Source organism: Callospermophilus lateralis, chromosome 12 (assembly GCF_048772815.1).
Source record: "Callospermophilus lateralis isolate mCalLat2 chromosome 12, mCalLat2.hap1, whole genome shotgun sequence".
Taxonomy (NCBI): Eukaryota; Metazoa; Chordata; class Mammalia; order Rodentia; family Sciuridae; genus Callospermophilus; species Callospermophilus lateralis.
The window spans coordinates 26,665,332-26,687,311 of record NC_135316.1 but is presented as its reverse complement, the minus strand read 5'-3'; the positions used below and the strand labels follow the sequence as shown (position 1 = coordinate 26,687,311).

General features: G+C 35.1%; 1 protein-coding gene across 6 annotated transcripts in view; it reads right to left on the bottom strand.

Annotated features, from left to right (window-relative positions):
- Ift88 (intraflagellar transport 88) overlaps positions 1 to 21,173 on the bottom strand; it is a 123,031-nt gene extending 101,858 nt beyond the window's left edge. For 4 of the 6 annotated variants that reach the window (XM_076871954.1, XM_076871948.1, XM_076871950.1 and 1 more), the window contains exons 1-7: positions 21,078 to 21,173; positions 14,822 to 14,917; positions 11,829 to 11,891; positions 5,203 to 5,259; positions 4,004 to 4,057; positions 3,327 to 3,390; positions 2,340 to 2,409 (exon numbers count right to left, since the gene is read on the bottom strand). In XM_076871954.1, the coding sequence (XP_076728069.1) occupies positions 2,340 to 2,409; positions 3,327 to 3,390; positions 4,004 to 4,057; positions 5,203 to 5,259; positions 11,829 to 11,891; positions 14,822 to 14,911 (398 nt within the window). In that variant the 5' untranslated portion in view covers positions 14,912 to 14,917; positions 21,078 to 21,173. Of the gene's footprint in view, positions 1 to 1,380; positions 1,438 to 2,339; positions 2,410 to 3,326; positions 3,391 to 4,003; positions 4,058 to 5,202; positions 5,260 to 11,828; positions 11,892 to 14,821; positions 14,918 to 21,077 lie in introns of those variants that run through there. The other 2 variants (XM_076871949.1, XM_076871953.1) reach the window with 2 other exon arrangements.
- Positions 21,174 to 21,980: the final 807 nt, after the last annotated feature.

Sequence of the window (21,980 nt, the reverse complement as noted above, 5' to 3'; positions counted from 1 at the left end):
AACCCTTGCTACTATTTACTACCACAAAGGAGAAGTCGATTTTCTTTTTTTTTCCAGATCCTATGGTAAATGAAACTGTATCTTATGGCTAGGAAAACTGAACACCCTCCCCCACCAAAATTACTTATTATCAGAAAGATGCTAAGAGAAAAATTCTAATAAAGTAAATAAGTTTTAAAATCCTGGCTTCATTAAGAGACAATAGCACTTTCCTAGCAAGTACAAGATCCTGGATTCAATCCCCAGCACCACAATCAATCAATATTTTTAAAAAGAGCAAATTATCCTCGAATCATTCACATTTCAAATAAACACTGATGTTTTGTTACTACTTTTTTCTGCCTTTAATAAAATTTTACTAAAGATACATTCAAATAGATGGTAGTTCTCTTAAGTCTCTACAAATGAAGGAGTAAATATTAACAGTATAGCTTTGTCTATGGAATTATATTCTTTGGGGGGAATCTGGGCCTAAAATGGTAAATTCTATTAGTTTTTTAAGATCTTCAAAATTCTGACTGAGCAAGAATAAAATAGATACGATAACTTTATGAAAGACACTCTGTTCCTAACAAAGACCAAGAAATGAAACCTATATGTAGACATGGTTGGATACCTACTTAACAAGAACTTGCCACCCACCCTGCTTCCTAGCACAGACAATCTAAGCCAGTCTTGAGTATCGCATTCCTTTTTCTAGTATTTGGCTTAACCACGGGCATATGATGCATTGCACATCTGCATGGGATAGAGAGTTCCTGCAAAAATTCTCACTGTTTTTTAAAAGGAACTAGAACTATGAACTGCTTTATCAATTACAAAGAGATTTTGAACTCTTACTACTCTATTGGCATCATAATGATGGGCAAGTTCTTAAGAAAAGCCAAGAGAATAAAAAAAAAAGCTGAACTAGGGATAATGTTATTGAGTAGTTAAATTTACCTTCCCCTGAAATGCCCCTTCTCCACAATTCTCACTGTTTTTTAAATTGGTTTTCTCTTGTCTGCAGCTGAAAAGATCCTAAATGACATACTTAAATAAAAGAATATACTTTTATTAGCAAACATGCTGTCATTAATGAGTGCACAAAATAGAACAATTGCCTATAGAGGTTCCTTGTTAGCCAAAAAAGGGAACTTAAGTAACTTATACAATCGTCCCAAACATTGATTTTAAGAATTACACAATTCTGGGGGCTGGGGATGTGACTCAAGCGGTACCGTGCTTGCCTGGCATGTGCAGGGCGCTGGGTTCGATTATCAGCACCACATAAAAATAAAAAAAAATAAAATAAAGATGTTGTGTCCACCGAAAACTAATATATATATATTTATATTTATATTTATATTTATATTTATATATATTAAAAAAAAGAATTACAATTTTGGGGCTGGGTTATGGCTCAGTGGTAGAACGCTCGCCTTGCACATGCAAGGTCCTGGGTTTGATCCTCAGCACCACATAAAAATAAATAAATAAAATAAAAATTATTAAAAAAAAAGAATTACAATTTTAAGCCATATATTATACAGAAGCAAAACATTGTACGTGGTTAACAGATGAGTTCTGGAACCAAACAACTGTATTTGAATCTGAGTCATTCTCTTTATTAACCTTAGCAAGTCAAGATCTCTGTGTTTCTCTTCCTTCTCTATGAACTGGTGACAGTAATAACCCCATTTTTATGTGTAATGCACTTGGAACAGTACCTGCACACAGCAAGTACTCAGTAATATTAACTGTTTTTATTGTTCGTGAAATGTATACATCAAGGTACTCAGATACCAGTACATGTATACTGCTGAACGGATACTGCTGGTTTTTATTATTATTATTATTGTTGTTGTTGTTTTAGCTACTATTTAGACAACAGCACAAAACTTATGTTAATTCTACAAAAAATTATGTTGTTCAGACTGAGGATGGAGCTCAGTGGTAGGCAAGTGCAAGGTCCTGAGTTCAATCCCCAACACCACACACAGACAAATACACACAAATTATATTGTTCAATAATATGATTAAGTTGACATGTATTCTTAATTTTTTTCTTTTAAATGTCCTTTTATAATAATCATAACACTTACAATCACATTTGACCCTCAAAAGAAACACTACTGACACCCATAAAAATTAGACATCAAGTCAAATAATACTGTAACAAAACTGCAAAGAACACATGTGGCTATTCTTAGATTTGATTTATTTGTTAGTTCTAAGAACTAGAGATGGTGTTTGATTATTTTCCTGCTGGGACAAACTTTTTAAATTACACATCTGGAAAATAAAAATAAAAAACATTCAGCAACAATAACAAAATGACAACATAACGACTTGCATACCTATCTTCGTTTTTGGTTTCCAGAGGAGGAGCAGGGCCCCTTGATTGACCAAGTGGGTCAAATGCAGAGCCTGAAACACAATTCAAGAGTTCATATTTAATTTGCAACCCAGAAAACTGAAGAAAACATGAAATTTGCACTTTATTTCATTTACCTACTTATTAAACAATTTAGATTCCCTGTTTGTTAAATGGATATAACATTTATTAAGTCTACATAAATATTTTATATGTCAGGAAATTGGCAGGATCTTTAACATACATGAAACTATGTAACTAAAACTTGTGTGTTAACATATAAAAGATACTCTTAGCATTTCCCCACAGTGACCTCTACCTCTATCTAGTATGATCTCTAAATTATCAATCATGAGAGTTATTATCTGATATTGGCTTCCTAATTTTCCTTACTGGTGTAATAAACATTAATTTTGTCATAATTTTATGTTTTAATTGTTACTTAGCTTCTATAATTAAATACTATTTTCATCTTTCATTTTTTAAACCAAGCTCTAACTTATATAAAATAAAATGCCATATTTTAAATGCATGGTTCAATACATTTTGATAAATCAAAAACTGTTTTAACTACCATTCCAATGGAGCTATAAAACAATTTCTTTTCTCTCCTTTTTTTTTTCTTTTTAATACCAGGGATTTAACCCAGGGGGTCACTGAGCTACATCCCAGCCCTTTTATTTTTTTATTTTGAGACAGGGTCTTGATAAGTTGCTCAGGGCCTTCACTAAATTGCTGAGGCTGGCTTTGAATTCATGATCCTCCCACCTCAGCTTCCTGAGTCACTAGGATTATAGGCATGCACCACGGTGCATGGCCCCTTCCTTTCTTATGTGGTACCTCAAATAAGGATCAATTATAATCAATGGCATTTTAGATTTTATTTAAAACAGGAATGACATTCATATATACAAAAACAGTAAAAAATTAAGATACATGAAAAAATTATTATAGAGTTTGTATAACAAACCTCTCAAAGATGCTTTGGTAAAACCTGCTGCTCTCACTGCTGTCATGGGTCTAGTTACTCCATCCTTCAAAGAATAGGAATTATTTAAAAAGTATTCTAAGACAAGATCTACCTCCTATTTAAAATTCTGTACACGACACATATCATAATATAGTCCCAATTTTAATACTGATTTTAATTACTATCTGCTTATTCCTTACTTCTATCTCTTCATATATCAATCCTGTGTATTTTCTCTTTCTCCATAAAGTTTCCATTCCTTGATATAACTTGGTTTCTCTCAGTTTGAAAAGAAAAAAACTAATTAACATTATTTAGATACTCTCCTACTAATGGCTGGTCTCCTATATATAGCACATAACACAATCACTGAAAAGGATAACAAAAGAAAAGCAGGTCTCAGCAAACACATCATATGATATAAACCATTTCTATATCTACTCCCCAATAGGTTTTCATTTGAGACCTCAATATATAAATCCAAAGATTTAGAACAATCTTTGAACATAAATCTGACAATTTAGGACAGTCTAAATTTTACCCCACAATTTTAAGAATCAGGGTCATTATATAAGTAATTTAACATTTTAAAATATATAATAAAGAGAGGGGAATCTCTGGTATAAATTCCAAGTCATGAGAAAGGCACAAAATCAACAACTAAATAGCAGAGATACCTGAATAGCCCCTGTCATTGGTCTTCCCATTGATGATGTCAGGGATGTCTTGGACTAATAAACAGAAAAGTCAGTTAAAAAGATTCCTAAACACAGCTACCTTTATTTTTAAAAACCAAGTTATAGATGTTTTCTTTATAATTTTTTCTTCATTCTTTTGACAAGTAAACTTACACATAATTTTTTTCCCATTTATCACCTGAAGGCATAGAATCAAACTATGAAACTCTAAAATCAGAAGTCAACAACAACAACCCAAAGACTTTATAAAGTTTAAATGGAACACAGTCAAACTCCATCCATTTACACACTGCCTATGGTTGCTTTTGCATTACAAAAGCAGAGGTGGATGAATAGCTATGACAAAGACCACATAACCTGCAAAGCCTAAAATATCTGGCCCTTCACAGAAAGAGTTTGCTGTCTCTTATTCTGAAACAACACCAAAAATCAAATTTATGAGTACATGTTCAGAATGATTAATGAAAGTATGTTTCACATGACATACTGTTAGTTATATTATGTAAAAGGCTACTTTCTTCACTTACATAAAGGATCATTATAAAGGCAAGTGCCCTGGGCTTCTGGGATCTAAAGCCATTTTTCTGATCCCTTAGAAAATATTATCATAAGGACTAGGAAATGCTATTCCACCACTTGCTTCCATTTTTTTTCTCCCTTCAACTTGTAGGTAATTTGGACAAGATTTAAAGATTGATTTATTTATTATAGAGTTTTATAGAGTATCTTTCCTCCAAAGATCTCGAAGGCAAGACCTAAGTATATAATTCCAAAACACTTTTTTAAAATTTTGTTTCTTCATTTATTAATTAGTAAGTTTTTAAAAATAATTATCAACAACATTACATTTAGGTAACATCTGATTTCACATAAAATACATGAATGGAATACACGTGAGACTTGGTTATATTATGCAGAAAATGAAGCAACTTAATCAACCAACATAAGGTTTACAAATGGAAAGTCAGCAAAATATTTTCTGATATATTTAAAATCAAAATGACTAAAATGTTCAAAGCTGTTAATCAAATTAGACTTTTTAAATGTTCAAAACTACCCTTATAACTATCCAAATGGAAACTATATCTGGTTCATGAAGTGAAAGATTACTAAAATTATTTAGAACTGACTTATGTTTAAGAAAAAGCATCTTAATATTTGCAGCTTACAAAACCTACCCCATATCCAGTAGCTATAGGTCTAGTAACTGCAGTGCTTGGTATTTTAGCAGTTATCTTGGGGAGGAAAAAGAACACAGTTAACAGAATTCTGATTAAGCTATAGAATAGAAAATTCGGAAAGAAATGGAAATATAGACTCATCAATAAGAAAATATTTATGTAATATTTAGAATAATTCTTCTAAATATTTCTATCTTAATATTAGGGAGCTCACTTTTCTTAATTGAGAAAGTATTGAGAAAGAGACTTATTTTGAAATTCATTCTAAAGGAGAAAGGAGACTTGAGAAATGACCTAAGGTACTAATAAGAAAGATCTGTTTCATACTTTCATCTATCATGTATTCAACATTTACTACATTCATAGTACTGCCAGCCACTAGCCCACACAATAGATGCAGGTTTTAATGTCTAAGAAACTGGGTTTAAATCCCAATTCTCTCTCAACTGGTTAATATCTTTGAACCTAAATTTGCTCACCTTTGTATATAAAGTATGTGATAAAATTGTAGTGGTTCAAATAGGACCATGTGAAAATGTGTTAAACAGGTTAGTTGTTAGGCTTATTTATTGTTCAACATATTTAAATACAATTCATTGAGAAATTCTACTTCTGGCTATGATGGATTATTGCTTTAAAAAAAAAAAAAAACCTTCTTACTAAAAACAATTAAAGAGGCTAGGGACAAAAACATGTTTAAAAAATTGTTTCCATGCACCAGAGAACCATCAAGACTGAAGAATTGCAAGGTCTCAAAATTAAGAAGAGAAGGGAAGACCTGAGAAGTGAACCTGCATTTGTGCTATTTTTCTCTGATAGACATCTGTTCATTCCAAAGGCACGAATGAGAAACTGAGCACAGTTTTTGAAAGACTCACAGTCTGAGGGGATAAACAGTGGAGTTGGGGGACTGCCAAAGAGGCAGCTCTGATAATCCTCCAGGCTCTAGCTTGCACTCAAAAGACCATACCCTCAGACTGAAAGGCAAATAGAAGTGTACCAACCAGCCTTCTTTAGGGATTAAGTCCAATTTAGAATCACTTCCAATCCAACCAGATTAAGGTGGCCAGAGATACCTTGTACTACTAGGGTCATAAGTAAAAGTAAATTATCTCTAAAATCCTGAGTGCTCTTCTATCCAACAGAACTTTCTGCATAACAAAACATTCTATATCTGCAATAGCCACTAGCCACACATGACTACTGAGTATTTAAAATATGACTACTGCAAGATGGATCTGAATTTTTCATTTCAAATAAATAGTTACATGTGGCTAGTATCTATCAGATACTAATAGAGACATAGGAGCAATAAATTACTTCTACAATTTTTCATTTATAATGTCTGGTGTTCAATCAAAAAAGAATCAGACATACAGGAGGCAAGACTAACTAACCAAAAACACAAGAAACACAAACAAATTAAAAGAAATCCATATGGAGATACATGTAATTAAAATACCAGACATAGTTAAAAGACAAGATTGACAAGTCAGTAGAGAACAACAAAAAGAATAAATGGTAATTCTAGAACTGAAAATAGTGTAAAATTTGGCATTGTATAGAAAGTAGAAAAACTAGTTTATAATAGATTTTCATAAGTTAAAGATGAGTATTGTAATGTTTAGGAACACACCAAAAAATGGTTAAAGGATATAAACTACCAAGATAACAGAAGAGGGAAATAGAATAATAAAAACAAGCAATGAAGGCAAAAAAAGAAAGAAAGAGAGGGAGGGAGGGAGGGAAAGGAAGAGAACAAAAAAGAGGAAAAAAAACCCAAATAAGCAATAAAATTTAAATACAATATTTCATTAAATGTAAATAAGATGTCTCAATAAAATAAGAAGATAGACTATTTTAAAAACTAGAGCCCAATTACATGTTTCTATTGAGATACATCTTAAACATGGATTTGGAAAACTTGGAAGTAAAAACTGGGAAAAACATATGATGCAAATATTAGACACAAAGAGAGCTTATATAACTATATCAACATATTAACATCTGACAAAATGGACATAAAGCATTACTAGAAATAAAGATATTTCACAACAATAAAAGGTTCATTTTACCATATAGATATAACAATTCTAAAATCCTCTGCAAAGATCAAAAAGAGATAGACAAATCCTTAACAGTGCAAGATGTGCTTGTACTTCCCATTAATAACAGAACTAGTAGACAAAAAAAACCTCATAAAAAATATAGAACACCTGAACAAAATCATTAATATACTTGATCCAATTATACACTGTACCATACATTGTACTTATTATCAATTGCAGAATACACATTTCTTGAAAATGCACTTGGGTAATATTAATAAATTCCAAATAATTGAAATCAGACAGATTATGTTCCCTACCTAAGAATAAAGCTAAAAAACAATTTAAAACAAAGATGATTAGAACATTTTAGAAATTAAGAGATTTACTCCCAAATAATCTATGGGTTAAGGAAGAAATTGCCATATAAATCAGAAAATATTTTGAACTGAATAATAATGAACATATTATGATAGAGGAAAATATGGAAAAATACACATCTATTTATTTTGTAGAAAAATAGATGCCTGAATTATAGGTTTTAATACATGAGTTGTTAGATGAACTTTAATCATTGGGTCTTTGCCTTCTTGTGGGCAGGTATTTTAATATTGCAGGGCTTAGAACTCAAATGCTTGAAAAAGTTGGCTCCAGGTCTTAGAAAAGGCTAGAAGGGAAGAATACAGGTCTCAGCAAACTTTCTCCTTGAGAACAAACTGAGGGCAAAAGAACATTACTGTTTTTTAAGTTCTACCTAATGACTACATCTGTTTTGCTACTGCTGTTCTTTGTAGTCAGCACTGACAGGCTCTTATGCTGTCTCAACCCTTTGTCGCTTTTCCCCTCACCTGCAGTGCCCTTCCTCCTATATCTAAAGGTCTGCTTCAATTTCATAGATCCTTTAATATAACTCTAATTGAATCTTTTAAGAAACATCTTCTAATTGTCCCAACTACTGGAAAATAACCTCTCTTCATGGTCCCACAGCAATTTATTTTCTTTTTTTTACAACATATTGCATTACGCCTTGTAACAGGCCCCTTCTCTCTCTCTGCTTTCTGACCCTGCCATTAGCTAAGAAGCTTTCCTCTGATGGGCTCTTCTCCCATGATGTGCTCCTTCACCTTGCTCACAGCAATGGAGTTGGCCATCTATGGACTGAGATCTCTAAAACCATGAGCCCCAAATAAACTTATCCTCCTATAAGATTTTCCTGTCAGATATTCTGATCATAACAACTCCAAAGCTGACTAAAGCAGCCAGTCTGGCAAAATTATCACCTACTGTGAATCACCTGATTTACTAAGTCATGGTCGATAAGGAAAAGAACAATGAGTCAAACAGAGAGTCTCTTCAAAAGTCCACAGTCTAGTCACTAGCCTAGCAGAACCCAGTGTTCTGGTTTTTCTTCCAATAATGAAACTAACCTTAAAACTAAAATACTAGCTGTGGAATATATAGTGAAGAATTACTTTACCCAAAGAGAGACCTGGCCTTTTCCCTTGGCTACTGGGAAGTGATCTCTAGACTCCTATCTACTTGATAAGAATGTCTTTGTTTGTCTGGGGGCCTTGATCAGTGGAAGATCTAACAATGTAATCTATGGTAGGTGCATTGGGACATATCAGTTTCACCTACCAGAGTTACCAGCCTGGACCTCCAGAAGGGGCTGGAGACCAAAGGGCAACTATAGGGGCAGTATGTGATTAAGCCCCATAAAATTTTTGGACATCAAAATCTTGGGTGGACTTCCCTAGTTGGCAGTAATTTGAGAGAACTGTCGCATACAGTGGCCAGGAAGAGTTACAACCACTCCTGGCTCCATGGAGAAATGACAATCAGAAACTCTATATGTGGACCACTCTCAAATTCTGTCCCATACACCTCCTTCCCTTGGCAGATTTTAATCTGTATCCTTCCGTTGCAATAAACTTGGGAGTACAATAGATTTCATTGAGTTCTGAGTAATTCCAGAGAATTATTAAAGGTAGTGCTGGGAACCCTTGGCTTTGCTTGCAATTGCTTTGAGAAATTGGGGAACTCTTATGGAGGACTCTGACAGCTAGTTAAACTCATTTCAGGGAACCATGCTACATTCACTTACACCAAATGAAATGAGGCAAACTACTCACAAGATTCTTTTCATGTTAAATGTTTAATACTAATCATTTATTTTTACTTAACTAGAATGTGTGCTAGGGAAGATGGCAGAAAGAATAAAAAAGGTGAAGGAAGATGAAAGCAGGAGAGTATCTCATTTTAAAGCAGAGGAGTTGCTGCATCAGGGTTTCCTAATGTTGGCAGTACTGACCTCTTGGGATGGATAATTCTTTATTATGTGGAACTGCCCTATGCATTATAAGATGTTTAGTAGCATCTATGGGTATCCACTAGATACTAACAGCACTCTATAACAACCAGAATTATCTCCAAACATTGCTAAATGTCCCCTAGAGGTGTGGGTGAGCAAAACTGTCCACAGTTGAAAATAGCTGCTATAATAAAACTAGGAGAGGAAAGTTGTTTTTAAAAAAGAATGTTAGGTATAGATCATTAGAGGGGAAACTTTCTATACTTCACTATTTCACTTAGTCCCAGCCTTGTTTATTTCCAACTACAAAAGAAGTTTGGCAGATTTCATGCACCGTGAAAAACACATATCTATGCTTCACATGACATATACAAAAATCTTAAAGAGTTACAAAAGAGTTATTTTACAAAAATAAATAAATAAATAAATGTAGCAATTTATGTACCAGTGAAAGAGAATCACTATACAAGAAAGAAATAATTTGTATTATTAAGACCCAATGTTTTGAAGGAATAATATTTCTAGCACTTTAAAAAGCAGAAAGGTAAATATTTTTAAAATAATATTTTAGGTAAACATATTCTGATGTTTTATATACACAACACTTATATTTTCAAAAGCATACAGAAACTTTTGATTTAAAATACTTTAAAATTATGTGTACAACTATTAAATGTGCTATGGTTTGAATGAGGTTTATCCCCCAAGTTTTATGTGTTGGAGGCATGGTTCCCATAGTGGCTATACTGGGAGATACTGTGGAACCTGTAAGGGAGGCCTAGTGGGAAGTCAAAGGAGTTCTGCTGACAGAGGGGAAAATTGGTCTCCTAAAGTAAGTTCTCACAAGAGCAAGTAGTTTAAAACCTTAAGCCTAACCAATAAATTCTTCTCAAGCTTCCTTTTCAAGATGGGATCCTTCCTCCCACCCATGCTCTGCAATGTACCATAGAGCCCTCACCAGATCCTACATGTTGTTTGTTCTTTCAGCTCCCAGACTTTACAAAGTTGACCTGTTTCAGGTATCTCATTATGATAAGGAAAAACTAATACAACATGTCAAATAAAAATAAGGAAAATTAAAAATCCACTTATTGGATACAATGAAATCTACAAAACATTACTGAAGGAAACTAAAGGTGACACAAACAAATGAAAAAGACATAAGATATTCATGAATTGGAAGACTAAATGTTGTTCAGATGTTCATACAACCTGAAGTGATCCACAGGTTCAAGCCAATCTCTATCAAAATCCTAACATTGCTTTTTGTTCAAAAAGAAACATTCATCCTGAAATTCAATGAAATATCAAAGGTCCCTAAAAATTCAAAACAATTCTGAAAAAGAGGAACAATTATCAGACTCACATTGCCTGATTCCAAAACATGACAAAGCTATAATCAAAATGGTGTGGTGCTAGCATAAAGACAAGATCAAGGAAACAGAAGAGGCTGCAGAAATAAACCCTTGCATTTATGGTCACATTTTTACACCATTCACAACAAAGTAACTCAAAATAGGCTGAAGGCCTAAATATAAGACCTAAAACTATAAAACTCCTAGAAGAAAATATAGAGGAGAAGCTTCATGGAATTGCTTGTGGCAATGATTTCTAGGATATAACACCAAAAGCACAAGCCAAAAAAAAAAAAAAAAAAAATTTAGACAAGCAGAACTACATCAAACTAAAAATCTTTGCACTTCAAAGAATACAATCAATAGCATGAAAATGCAACTTATTGGATGGGAAAAAATATTTGCAAATCTTATATATCTAATTAGTTAATATCCAAAATATATAAAGAACTTCTATAACTCAACATCAAAATAGACAATTCTCCATTGACAGATGAATGGATAAAAAAAAATGTGGTACATATATACAGTAGAAGCCTTTAAAAAGAGGAAATGCTGTTATATGATACAACATGGATAAAACTTGAGGACATTATATTAAATGCAATAAATCTGTCTTAAAAACATAAATACTCTATGATTCCACTTATGTAAGGTACCCGGAATGATCAAATCCACAGAAATAGAAAGCAAACGGTGGTTATTGGGGACTTAGGAAAGGGGAGAAGATGGGGAATTGTTGTTTAATAGTCACAGAGTTTCATATTTACAAGATGAAAAAATTTTGAAGACCTGTTTCACTGGAATGTGAATATACTTAACACTACTAAACTTTACATTTCAAGATAATTAAGATGATAAATTTTATGATATGTGATTTTTACCATTTTTTTAAAAAATTTCACTTACAGGAGGTCTTCTTCCATGACTTGTTCTCACTGCTTGCTGAAAACCTGTATCATTCTCCAATTCCTAACATGAAAAGGCAAATTTAACATTCAAATATGAAAAGAGAATTGGGGAAAAATGTTTAAGCTCTTATGGTATTCAAGATCCTCTATAATTCATCATATCCTAGATGCTGACATCAGGGTTGGGACTCAAGGACTCCTGTCCTCAAATCTTCCCCCAAATATCAAGTCTCCTTCCTTTCTTACAAATAAGAGTACTGATTATGTTAATTAATTTATTAAGGGCATTTTATTAACTATTATTCAAAAGGTCAGTATCATAATGCCTGGTTAAAAGATCACATATATAGGATATGACCCTTCTTTTCCTTCCCTCCCTCCCTCCCTCCCTCCCTCCCTCTCTTGCTTCCTTCCTTCCCAGTAGCTACAGCAGTAAGAAGAGATCTGTACCCCCTCCCTCCCTTCCTTTCCCTCTCTCTCTTTTCCCATATGCTAGGGTCATGCTACCATTCCTACCTGAGAAAGCCCCAGGACAAAAAAGGGCATATTTTTTTACAAGCAAGGAAGCAGACACTTTCTATTATTTTGTTTACATCTGCTCAAGTGAAAAACCTTTGCATCTCACTGGACAGGTAAAATCTTGAGATTCAGACTGAAGTTAACCTAGCTGGCTCCATTGAGTTCAACCTGTTCTGTCATTTGGAATCATCTCAGTTGAAATAAGTTATTTTACTTTCCTGATTCTTGACTTATATTTTCCCTCAGGAAATCTGAGGAAAGAAACATTAATCAAGGTCAGAGATACAATTGTTCTTAGGTTTCTGAACAAAATGTCATTTTTTAAGCTCTCTTAAAAACACCCAGTCTTACCAACTGCCAATCTTTTAACAAGATTTCATTTTCTACTTCTTCTAGAACATAAATTTGGCTGTAATTACTCAGGTACACTTTAGTACAACTCTCTTATTTGCCTTTAATTTATTCCAATTTACTTCAGACAAAAATATACCTGCTGCTATGGTTTGAATGTGGTTTGTCCCCTAGAGGTTCACATGTTGGAAGTTTGGTCCTCAGTGTGGTGATGCTAAAATGTGTAATCTTTGAGAGATGGGGAGGTAATTAGGTCATTGGAAGTGCCATCTTCAAAAGGGATTTATGGAAGTCTTGTGGAATTAGTTCCTAAAAATTTTTTAATATTTCTTTTTTTAGTTGTCAATGGACTTTATTTATTTATATGTGGTTATGAGACTCAAACCCAGTGCCTCACACATGTCAGGCAAGCAATCTATCATTGAGCCACAACCCCAGCCCTTATTTATTTTTGCATGGTGCTAAGGATTGAACCCAGTGCCTCATGCGTGAGAGGCGAGTGCTCTACCACTGAGCTACAACCCTAGCCTGAGAATAGGTTCTTATAAGAATACCAAACTAGCCCCTCTCTCTCTACTCTGGCTTCTTGTCTCACCATGTGATCTGGCTTGTTGTAACCACTCCTATCACAATACCATGCAACCCAAGGACCCTCACCAGAGGACAACAGATGGAACTGCCTGATCTTGGACTTTCAATCTCCAAAACAGAGGTATATCTTTTCTTTATATATTACCAAGCCTCAAGTATTTTGTTATAACAAGAAACAGACTAATATCTGTTTATATATACATATAAAATGAAGTCACTACCAATTAACTTTTTAAAAAAAATACTTATTTTTTAGGTGTAGATGGACACAACACAATGCCTTTATTTTTATGTGGTGCTGAGGATTGAACCCAGGTCCCTCCCATGCTAGGCGAGCGCTCTACCGCTGAGCCACAATCCCAGCCCCCAATTAACTTTTTTTTTCTTTCTTAATGTTTAGTTGTAGATGGACACAATACCTTTATTTCACTTATTCATGTGATGCTGAGGCTCAAACCCAGTGCCCCATGCATGCAAGGCAAGCACTCTACCACTGAGCCAGCCCTCAATTTACTTTTTTAAAAGTCTACAGAAAATCAAAGTAAAATGTTCATATTAACAGGATACTAATACAATGCACTTTAAACATGATTTTATTACAAGCATTTCTTCTTTAACTTTTACTTTAAATTATCTTTATAACCTCCCATATCATACTACAGAAAATTAAATAAGTACAAAATGTTCAGCCATGGGAACTTTTGTGTAAAATACAAAGCCAAAGGCAACCTCCAGCATAATTAATTATACTTCTATTTTGATGAATCTTTTGGTAAAAAGAGTCTTCTAAGATTCTTGAACTATTCATAAAATGTTATGAATAAGCTCAATAAATTCTAATTAAATGACAAACAAGAAAGAATAATCAACAAATTTTCTAATAACAAACACTAAACACAACTTTTGAAACTTTTTATTTGTACCTTGACAAACTGTATATTGTATTATCATCTTAAGCAACAGTTTCAAGAGATTAGGTTATATATTATACCTGTTATTATTACAACTAACTACATGACACTTCAAATTCAGTACACTAAAAAAAAAAAAAAAGAAAGAAAAACCTGCTTTTAAGTACTTCCAGGGTAGCTCGAGCAGTAGAGCGCTCGCCTGGCATGCGTGCGGCCCGGGTTCGATCCTCAGCACCACATACAAAAAACAAAGATGTTGTGTCCGCAGAAAACTAAAAAATAAATATTAAAATTCTTTCTCTCTCTCTCTCTTTAAAAAAAAAGTACTTCCAGATGATTTAAGTCTTTTTAATTCACATAATGATGAAAAACAGAAGTATATAACTCGTCTTCATTCATTTATATAATATTTCTCATGATCTTCCCTTCTACTACAATAATTACTATTGGTGGAAGTTAGCAGAATCTTCACTAATAGCACTTTTCGATTTTTAAGTCAACTTACTTAAACCATAAAAAAGCAGAGAACCTTCAAATCCAAAGTCTTCATATATCAACTGAGCTGGTTCACAAAAGACTAATATAAAAAAAAAGTTTTTTTTTTTTTTTTTTTTTTTACCTCAGTATCATAGATTGGATTGTAGTCATTGTAACCAGAATAAAGATCATCATCATCTGTCTCTGGAGCCAGGTGCACATTTTGCATCATTTGTGCCTAAGAAAAATCAACAATGCAAATATGTGTTATGATTTGGATGTAGAATATCCTCCAAAGGCTCATTTGTTAAAGGCTTGGTCCCCAGTGCAGTAATGTTCAAAAGAAGGGCTTTTGGGAAGTAACTGGATCATGAGAGATCTAACCTCATAAACAGACTTATCTACTTATGGTTGAATGCATTATTGGGAGGTGGTAACCATGGAACAAGGGGGACCTAGTTGGGGGAAATAGTCACCAAGGGCATATCCTGCTTACTCTTTCTCTCTCTCCCTCCCTCCCTCCCTCTCCTGACTCCTCTTTTCTGAGGAAAGCAGCTTTGCTCTGCCATGCCCTTCCTCCATGCTGTACAGCTTTAACACAGACCCAGAAACAATGGGGTCAGCTGACAATGAACTAAAGCCTCTGAAACTATGAGCCAAAAAATCTTTCCTCCTCTGAGTTGATTTTCTCAGCTATTTTGTCCCAGCAACAGAAAACTGGTTAATACAATGTGTGACTGGTATAAAAATCAAAATATATGTGTGTGTGTGTGTGTGTGTGTGTGTGTGTACGTACTTGGGGGTGCTGGGAATTGAACCTAGGGCACTGCTGCTAAGCACACTATTGAGCTATACTCCAAGCCCCAAGAAATAATTCTCAATTCAAATGCATAACCTTTTTTGGCCAAATTTAACTATACATATTTCTATGGCTTCAGTTTTTTGTTTCTTTTTCCAAATTCCTAAAAGTAGATGTCAAAACATTCATTCATTGCCCTCATTTTATATTTATTTCATACCTTCTACATTGAAAGAACAGTAATAGGACTGAGGGAAGGGTATAGCTGAGTACCCTGATTTTCATGGAGCTTAGTATCAAGTGCAGAAGAAACATAAGCAATAGCCCAATGCAATGCAAATACCACTACAATCCCACCATAATAGATAAAGTTTAAAAGATCAACAACATATAAGGCCAGCACAAATATGAAGCAATTGGGATATCCATACACTGTTCATAGGAGTATAAAATTGTACAATTTTGGAAAAAATTCTGGCAGTTTCATAAATTAATATTTATCTTTCATGACCCAGCAATTCTACTCCAGAGTTTTTACCTGGGAGAAATGAAAATATGTCTACAAAAAGATTTATGTAAGAATGTTTATAGCAGCTTTATTCATAATGGACAAAATTAGAATCAGACAAGATGCCCAGCAATAGAATGGGTAAGCAAAATATGGTATATTTATGCAATGAAGTACTATTTGGCAATACAAAAATGCATGCACTGATGGCATATATAACAATATGAAAGAATCTCAATTACACTGTGTGCTAGAAGCCTTATATAAATGGTACATTGAGCACTGTTTCATTTATATAAAGTTCTAGAACAGGCAAAATTAACCTATGGAAAAAAACAATCAGAACAGTGATTGCTTGTTGGGGGTGGGGAAGTAGAGACTAAATTGATAGCAGCACAAGAGAATTTTCTGGAGTAATGAGAAATATTCTATGTTTTGATGGGGGTTTCGGTTACACTGGCATCCATGTATGAAGATTCAACAAATGCACACTTAGGATTTCTGCTTTTCTTTGTAAATTCTATCTTGAAAGGAAAAACAGTAGATAAATATTGAACTCTAAATTAGTAAGCATGCCAAGTATTTAAGAGGAAGTTTAATATCTGCAATTTTGTTTGAAATGTATAAAAAGAAGGGTTGATACATGGATAGGATAGCCATATGATAAAGCAAGTATAGAAAAATGATAATGGTAGAAACCAGGTAGCAAGTAAAAGGGTCACAATTAAATTCTTTAAATTTTGCTACACACTTGAAAACTTTCATAATAAATGTTGAGAAACACATGCTTAGGCAGAATTAAATAGATGTCAAAGCAAATAAAATAGAAGCATGAGAAAAATGTAATTACTGTGTACTTTTGCTATAAATGTAATAATTGTTTGACAGTCTGGAAGGAGTCCCAGCAGTGTCATTCAAATCTAGTCAGTAGTTTAGGCAATTCTGAGGGTCAGAGGTGTAAGAGGGCCAGCAGCCAAAAAAATGTAGGTTAGAACTACTTGTCTACCTAGTAGTATATTTTCTTTAATTTTTTTTTTTTTACCATTTTAAGTATGCCAATAAATTCCTAAGAAAATTCCATTTTAAAATTTTATTGTTCAGCATAATACCAAATATGTCACTTCTCAGAGCCTTTTAAAAATTATTTATATTTAAAAATTAATAAAATTATTACTTTTTGAGATATGATTCACACTATAAAATTAGCTCTTTTAAAGCATACCATTCAGTGGTTTTTAGTATAGTCACAAGTTGTGCAACCATCACCACTATCTAATTCCAAAACATATTCTTCATCTCATAAAGAGAAATGGGGCCCTGAATAATAAATTTATAACATGTTGTTTATCTATTCATTAGTTAGTGGACACTGGGGTTGGTTCCACTTTGAAACTTGTAACACTGTTGTGAATATTTGCATAAAGTTTTGGCATGAATATATGTTCAATTCTATTAGGTTTATATCTAGGAATGGAATTGCTGGGTCAGAGGGTAACTCTATGTTTAACTTTTGAAAAAGCTACCAGACTGTTATCCAATGTGGCTGCAACACTTTACATCCCTTCAGCAATGAGAGGTTTCTAATTTCTCCATGTACTAGCCAACACTTGTTATTGTCCCTCTTTTTGGTAGAGCCACAGTAGTGAATGTGAAATATGTCACTGTGGTTTTGATTCAGATTTTTCCTGACGATTAGTGACGTTGAACATATTTTCATGTATTTATTGGATATTTGCATAATCTCTTTGGAGAAATGTCTGTTCAGATTTTTTGCCCTTTAATAATATGGTCTTATATAGCTAAAAATCTTTATTTTTCTGACTACTAGACCTTACTGTATATATGCTTTGCAAATAATTTCTCCCATTCTGTACATTGTCTTTTCACTTCTTGATAGTATCCTGTAAAACACTAAGATTTTAAAATTGGATGTATAATTTATCAATTTTTTTCTTTAGTTGCTTACACTTTTGGTATCACATCTAAGAAACAAATGCCTAAACCAAGGTCATGAAAATTTATACCTATTTTTTCCCTTAGAGTTTTATAGTTTTAGTTTTTACAATTCCTTGATCCACTTTGAGTTACTTTCTCATTACTCTTTGAAGATGAAAATTCATTACTGTGAGAGCAAATGTCAGCCAGATAAAAACAGTCATTCCAAAATACCTCTGAAGGGTCACTAGTGGAAGAAGCATAAAACATTTTAACTTAAAAGCTTTGGCTCAGATAATATGGAGACCACTTTTCTCCCTTATCCATGGTTTCACTTTCCATGCCTTCAGTTACCTGCACTTAACTACACAGTCCAAAAATATGAAGTGGAAAACTCCAGAAATAAACAATTCATGCATTTTAAATAACATTCCATTATAAGTAGTGTGATAAAATATTGTAGTACTGCTTGAACCTACCTGGGACCTGAATCATCCCTTTGTCCAGCATATCCACGCTGTATACGCTACTGACCCATTAGTAGCCATCTTGGTTATTAGATCAACTCTTGCAGTATCACAGTGCTTTACTCAAGTAACCCTTATTTTACTTATTTATGGCCCTGAAGTACAAAAATCATGAAGCTGGCAATTCAGATATGCCAAAGAGAAATCACATTTTAGTATCAGCACACGTTATTAAAGGGTAAGAATAATAGAATAAGATACATTGAGAGAGGTTGGGGTTGTAGCTCAGTGGCAGAGTGCTTGACTAGCATGTGTGAGGTCCTGGGTTTAATTCTCAGCACCACATATAAATAAAATAAAAGACAATCAACAACTAAAAAAAATTGTAAAAAAGATACATTGAGCTGTGCTCTATGGCACACGCTTATAATCTCCAGCAGCTTGGGAAGCTGAGAAAGGAGGATGCAAGTTCAAAGCCAGCCTATGCAACTTACTGAGGCACCAAGCAACTCAGTGAGTCCCTATCTCTAAATAAAATACAAAATAGGGAGCTGGGGCTAGGGCTCAGTAGTAGTGCACTTCCCTGGCATATGTGAGGCACTGGATTCAATTCTTAGCACCTCATATAAATAAATAAAATAAAGGTCTATCAACAATTAAAAAAACATTTTTTAAAAAATATACAAAATAGGGTTGGGGTTGTGTCAGTGGCTGAGTGCCCCTGAGTTCAATTCCTGGTACCCCCCCCCAAAAAAAAGATATATTGAGTGAGAAGATTGATTCACATAACTTTATTACAACATATTGCTATAACTGTTCCATTTTAGTATTGTTAACCTATTACAGTGACTAGTTTATAAATTAAACTTTATCATAGGTATGTATGTATAGCAAAAATCAGAGCATAAATAGGGTTCAGTACTACCAAAGGTTGTAGGTGTCTACTGTGGGCCTCCAAACATATCCCATGCATATAAGGGGGGACTACTGTACTATATTTGTGGCTCTCAAACATCAGAAACCTAAAAATTTATTAAATCCAGATTGCTTCTCCCCAGCCACCACTGTTTCTGATTCAGTAAGTCTTCAGCGGGGGATATTATCACCCTCTCAATTCCATATAATGTGCATTTCTATCAAGTCACCAAGTGATGCTGATACTGCTGGTCCAGGGATCCCACTTTGAGAATCATTATGCTAAGCAAGAACTTCCTGATTATGAGCCCTATTTAAATAGTCTAGCTTCCACATTAACAAGCAACTTTCAGAGTTAGAGATCCTTTTTGCTGGGTTGTAAACCAGATTATAAAAAATTTATATTTGGGAGAGTCTTTAGTTGAACAGACATTTAGTGGAATATACTATTCTTAAAGATGTGGAAAGCAAACCTAGGAAAGGTGAAAGCAATTACCTATGGCTAAGAGCTACTTTTGCAAAATAAATATTACACTTAGAGTTTCTGGATACTCCAAGCTCTTTCAGAAGCAGCTTATACACACAACAAGCTTCTCATCTTGAAATAATTTGAGGATAATGCCACCTCAATATAACTGCCAGTAAAACATTCTTTTAAATGTAAAAGTTATTTCTTAACATGCTTCTACTCTGATGAACAGTCTACTTCCAACATGTCGATTGTAGTTTCTCAATCACAACCAGAAAATCAGCCTGGTAAACAGAAAAACTGTAATTTTAGGCTCAGGAAAACAAAAACAAAAACAAAAAAAAACTGGGAAACCCGTAGCTGGCCCTCCATATCTTCGGAGTCTGCATCCTGTTAAGTACTTGGGGATGGGAGGGAATTACATCTGAAAACATACAGACTTTTTCTTGTCATTATTTCCTAAACAATTGTTTATAATAACTATTTACATAACATTTACATTGTGTTTGGATTTGTAAGTAACCCAAAAATGAATTACTTATGTATTTGGAATAATTGTATAAATTATATACTGCTGGTCCAGGGAGACTCGAGCAATTAATTTTGGAATTAAAGGGGAGTGGGTCCTAGAACCAATTCCCTGGGGATACAGAGGATTAACTATACTTAGTGTCTCTGGAATTTATATATACACTTTATGCATTGTTTTGTTCACTTTTGCCTTCATTTCTGGCTCAACCTTTTATTAAACAATCTCCAAAAGGAATTAAATCTCTAAAAGGAACGGTCGCTGTATTTGCTGTGAAACCAGAGCCCGTACAATGATCTTATTGTATTTGGAGGTGCTTCGTTAAGGTGTGACTACCACCTGGTACTGGTACGGCCGTCCCAAGAAAAACTGGACCGCCCATCCCTTTAGGAGGAGTAATAAAAACTGGTCTTGGCTATAGAAACCGATGTGTGCGAACCAACGCCAGCGTCAACGAAGGAAGGACACCGGTACCACGTGGACTTCCAGCCACAGGTGGGCGGGAAGGGGCCGAGGCCGGGCAGTCTGTCCTCCGCTCCTCCGCCCCTCCGCCCCCTCCGCCCCTCCGCCCCCTCCGCCCCTCCGCCCCCTCCGCCCCTCCGCCCCCTCCGCCCCTCCGCCCCCTCCGCCCCCTCCGCCCCCTCCGCCCCCTCCGCCCCTCCGCAGGCCCCACAACGCGAGCAGGAGGAGGCTCCCCGTGGGCTCCGCGAGCCTTTTGCGGCGCAGCACAGCCGCGCGGAGTCTGAGGCGCTCGGGCCCCAAGGCCCTTCTCCTACCTCTCGCTGAGAGGAGTGGGGTGACCGCGAGTCGAGCCCAGGGAAGACGCGGCCGTTTGCGCGAATCTACTCAGCAGGCCGGAGCGCGGCGCTGGAACGGTTGCCAGGGGCGGAATCCAAGGAAGCCGCTCCCACAGTCCTCCGCGCGGGGCCGGAAGCGCGGGGGCTGAGGGGAGACCTGGAGGGAGGGGCGAGGAGTAGTGTGTTGCGCCTCTAAGTCAGGGCCGAGAGGGGTCGGGGCAGGGTCCAGAGGGCGCAGGGATCCAAGATCCTGTAAATCCTGGTGAAATCAGCCAGGAAACAGATGACCAAATGATGGTACCTAAATTATTATGCAATGTTTCCTGGAGCCACCACACTAATCTGTGAACCGTGGAAGCCCGTTTTCAGTGTAATCCCTGAAAATAAATTTTTTGGTCATCCCATAAAATTGCCCTCAGATGATACCTATGTGGGAAATCTCACCCCCACCACTTTGTCTTCATAATTAATTTTTTTATTATGTCTTAAGAGGTGTAATTGGGAGATGTAGACATAATCTAAGAAACTGGTAATTAATGCGTTTTAAAAATTTAAGCTTTTGGGGAAATGCTCTCCATGGGTGTCTCGTTTTTGCACGTCTTGTGAACAGAAGTCCTACTGGCTTTTGTTCTGGACTCTCGTGATGGTTAATTTTATCTGTCAAATGAACTAGTCTGTGGTATCTGCAGAGTGATTCAATTCCTTAAATTAAAGTTCTGTGTAAATATGCATACTGTTGGTTCTGTTTCTGTGGAGAATCCTAATATAACCATCTTTTCAAGGACATTTGTATAGTGAACAGCTTTAGAATACCGAAATAAGTACTTCCCTTCAGAACAAAAAGCAGGATTATTGGTGTCCGGTATAACAAAGATAATCCCT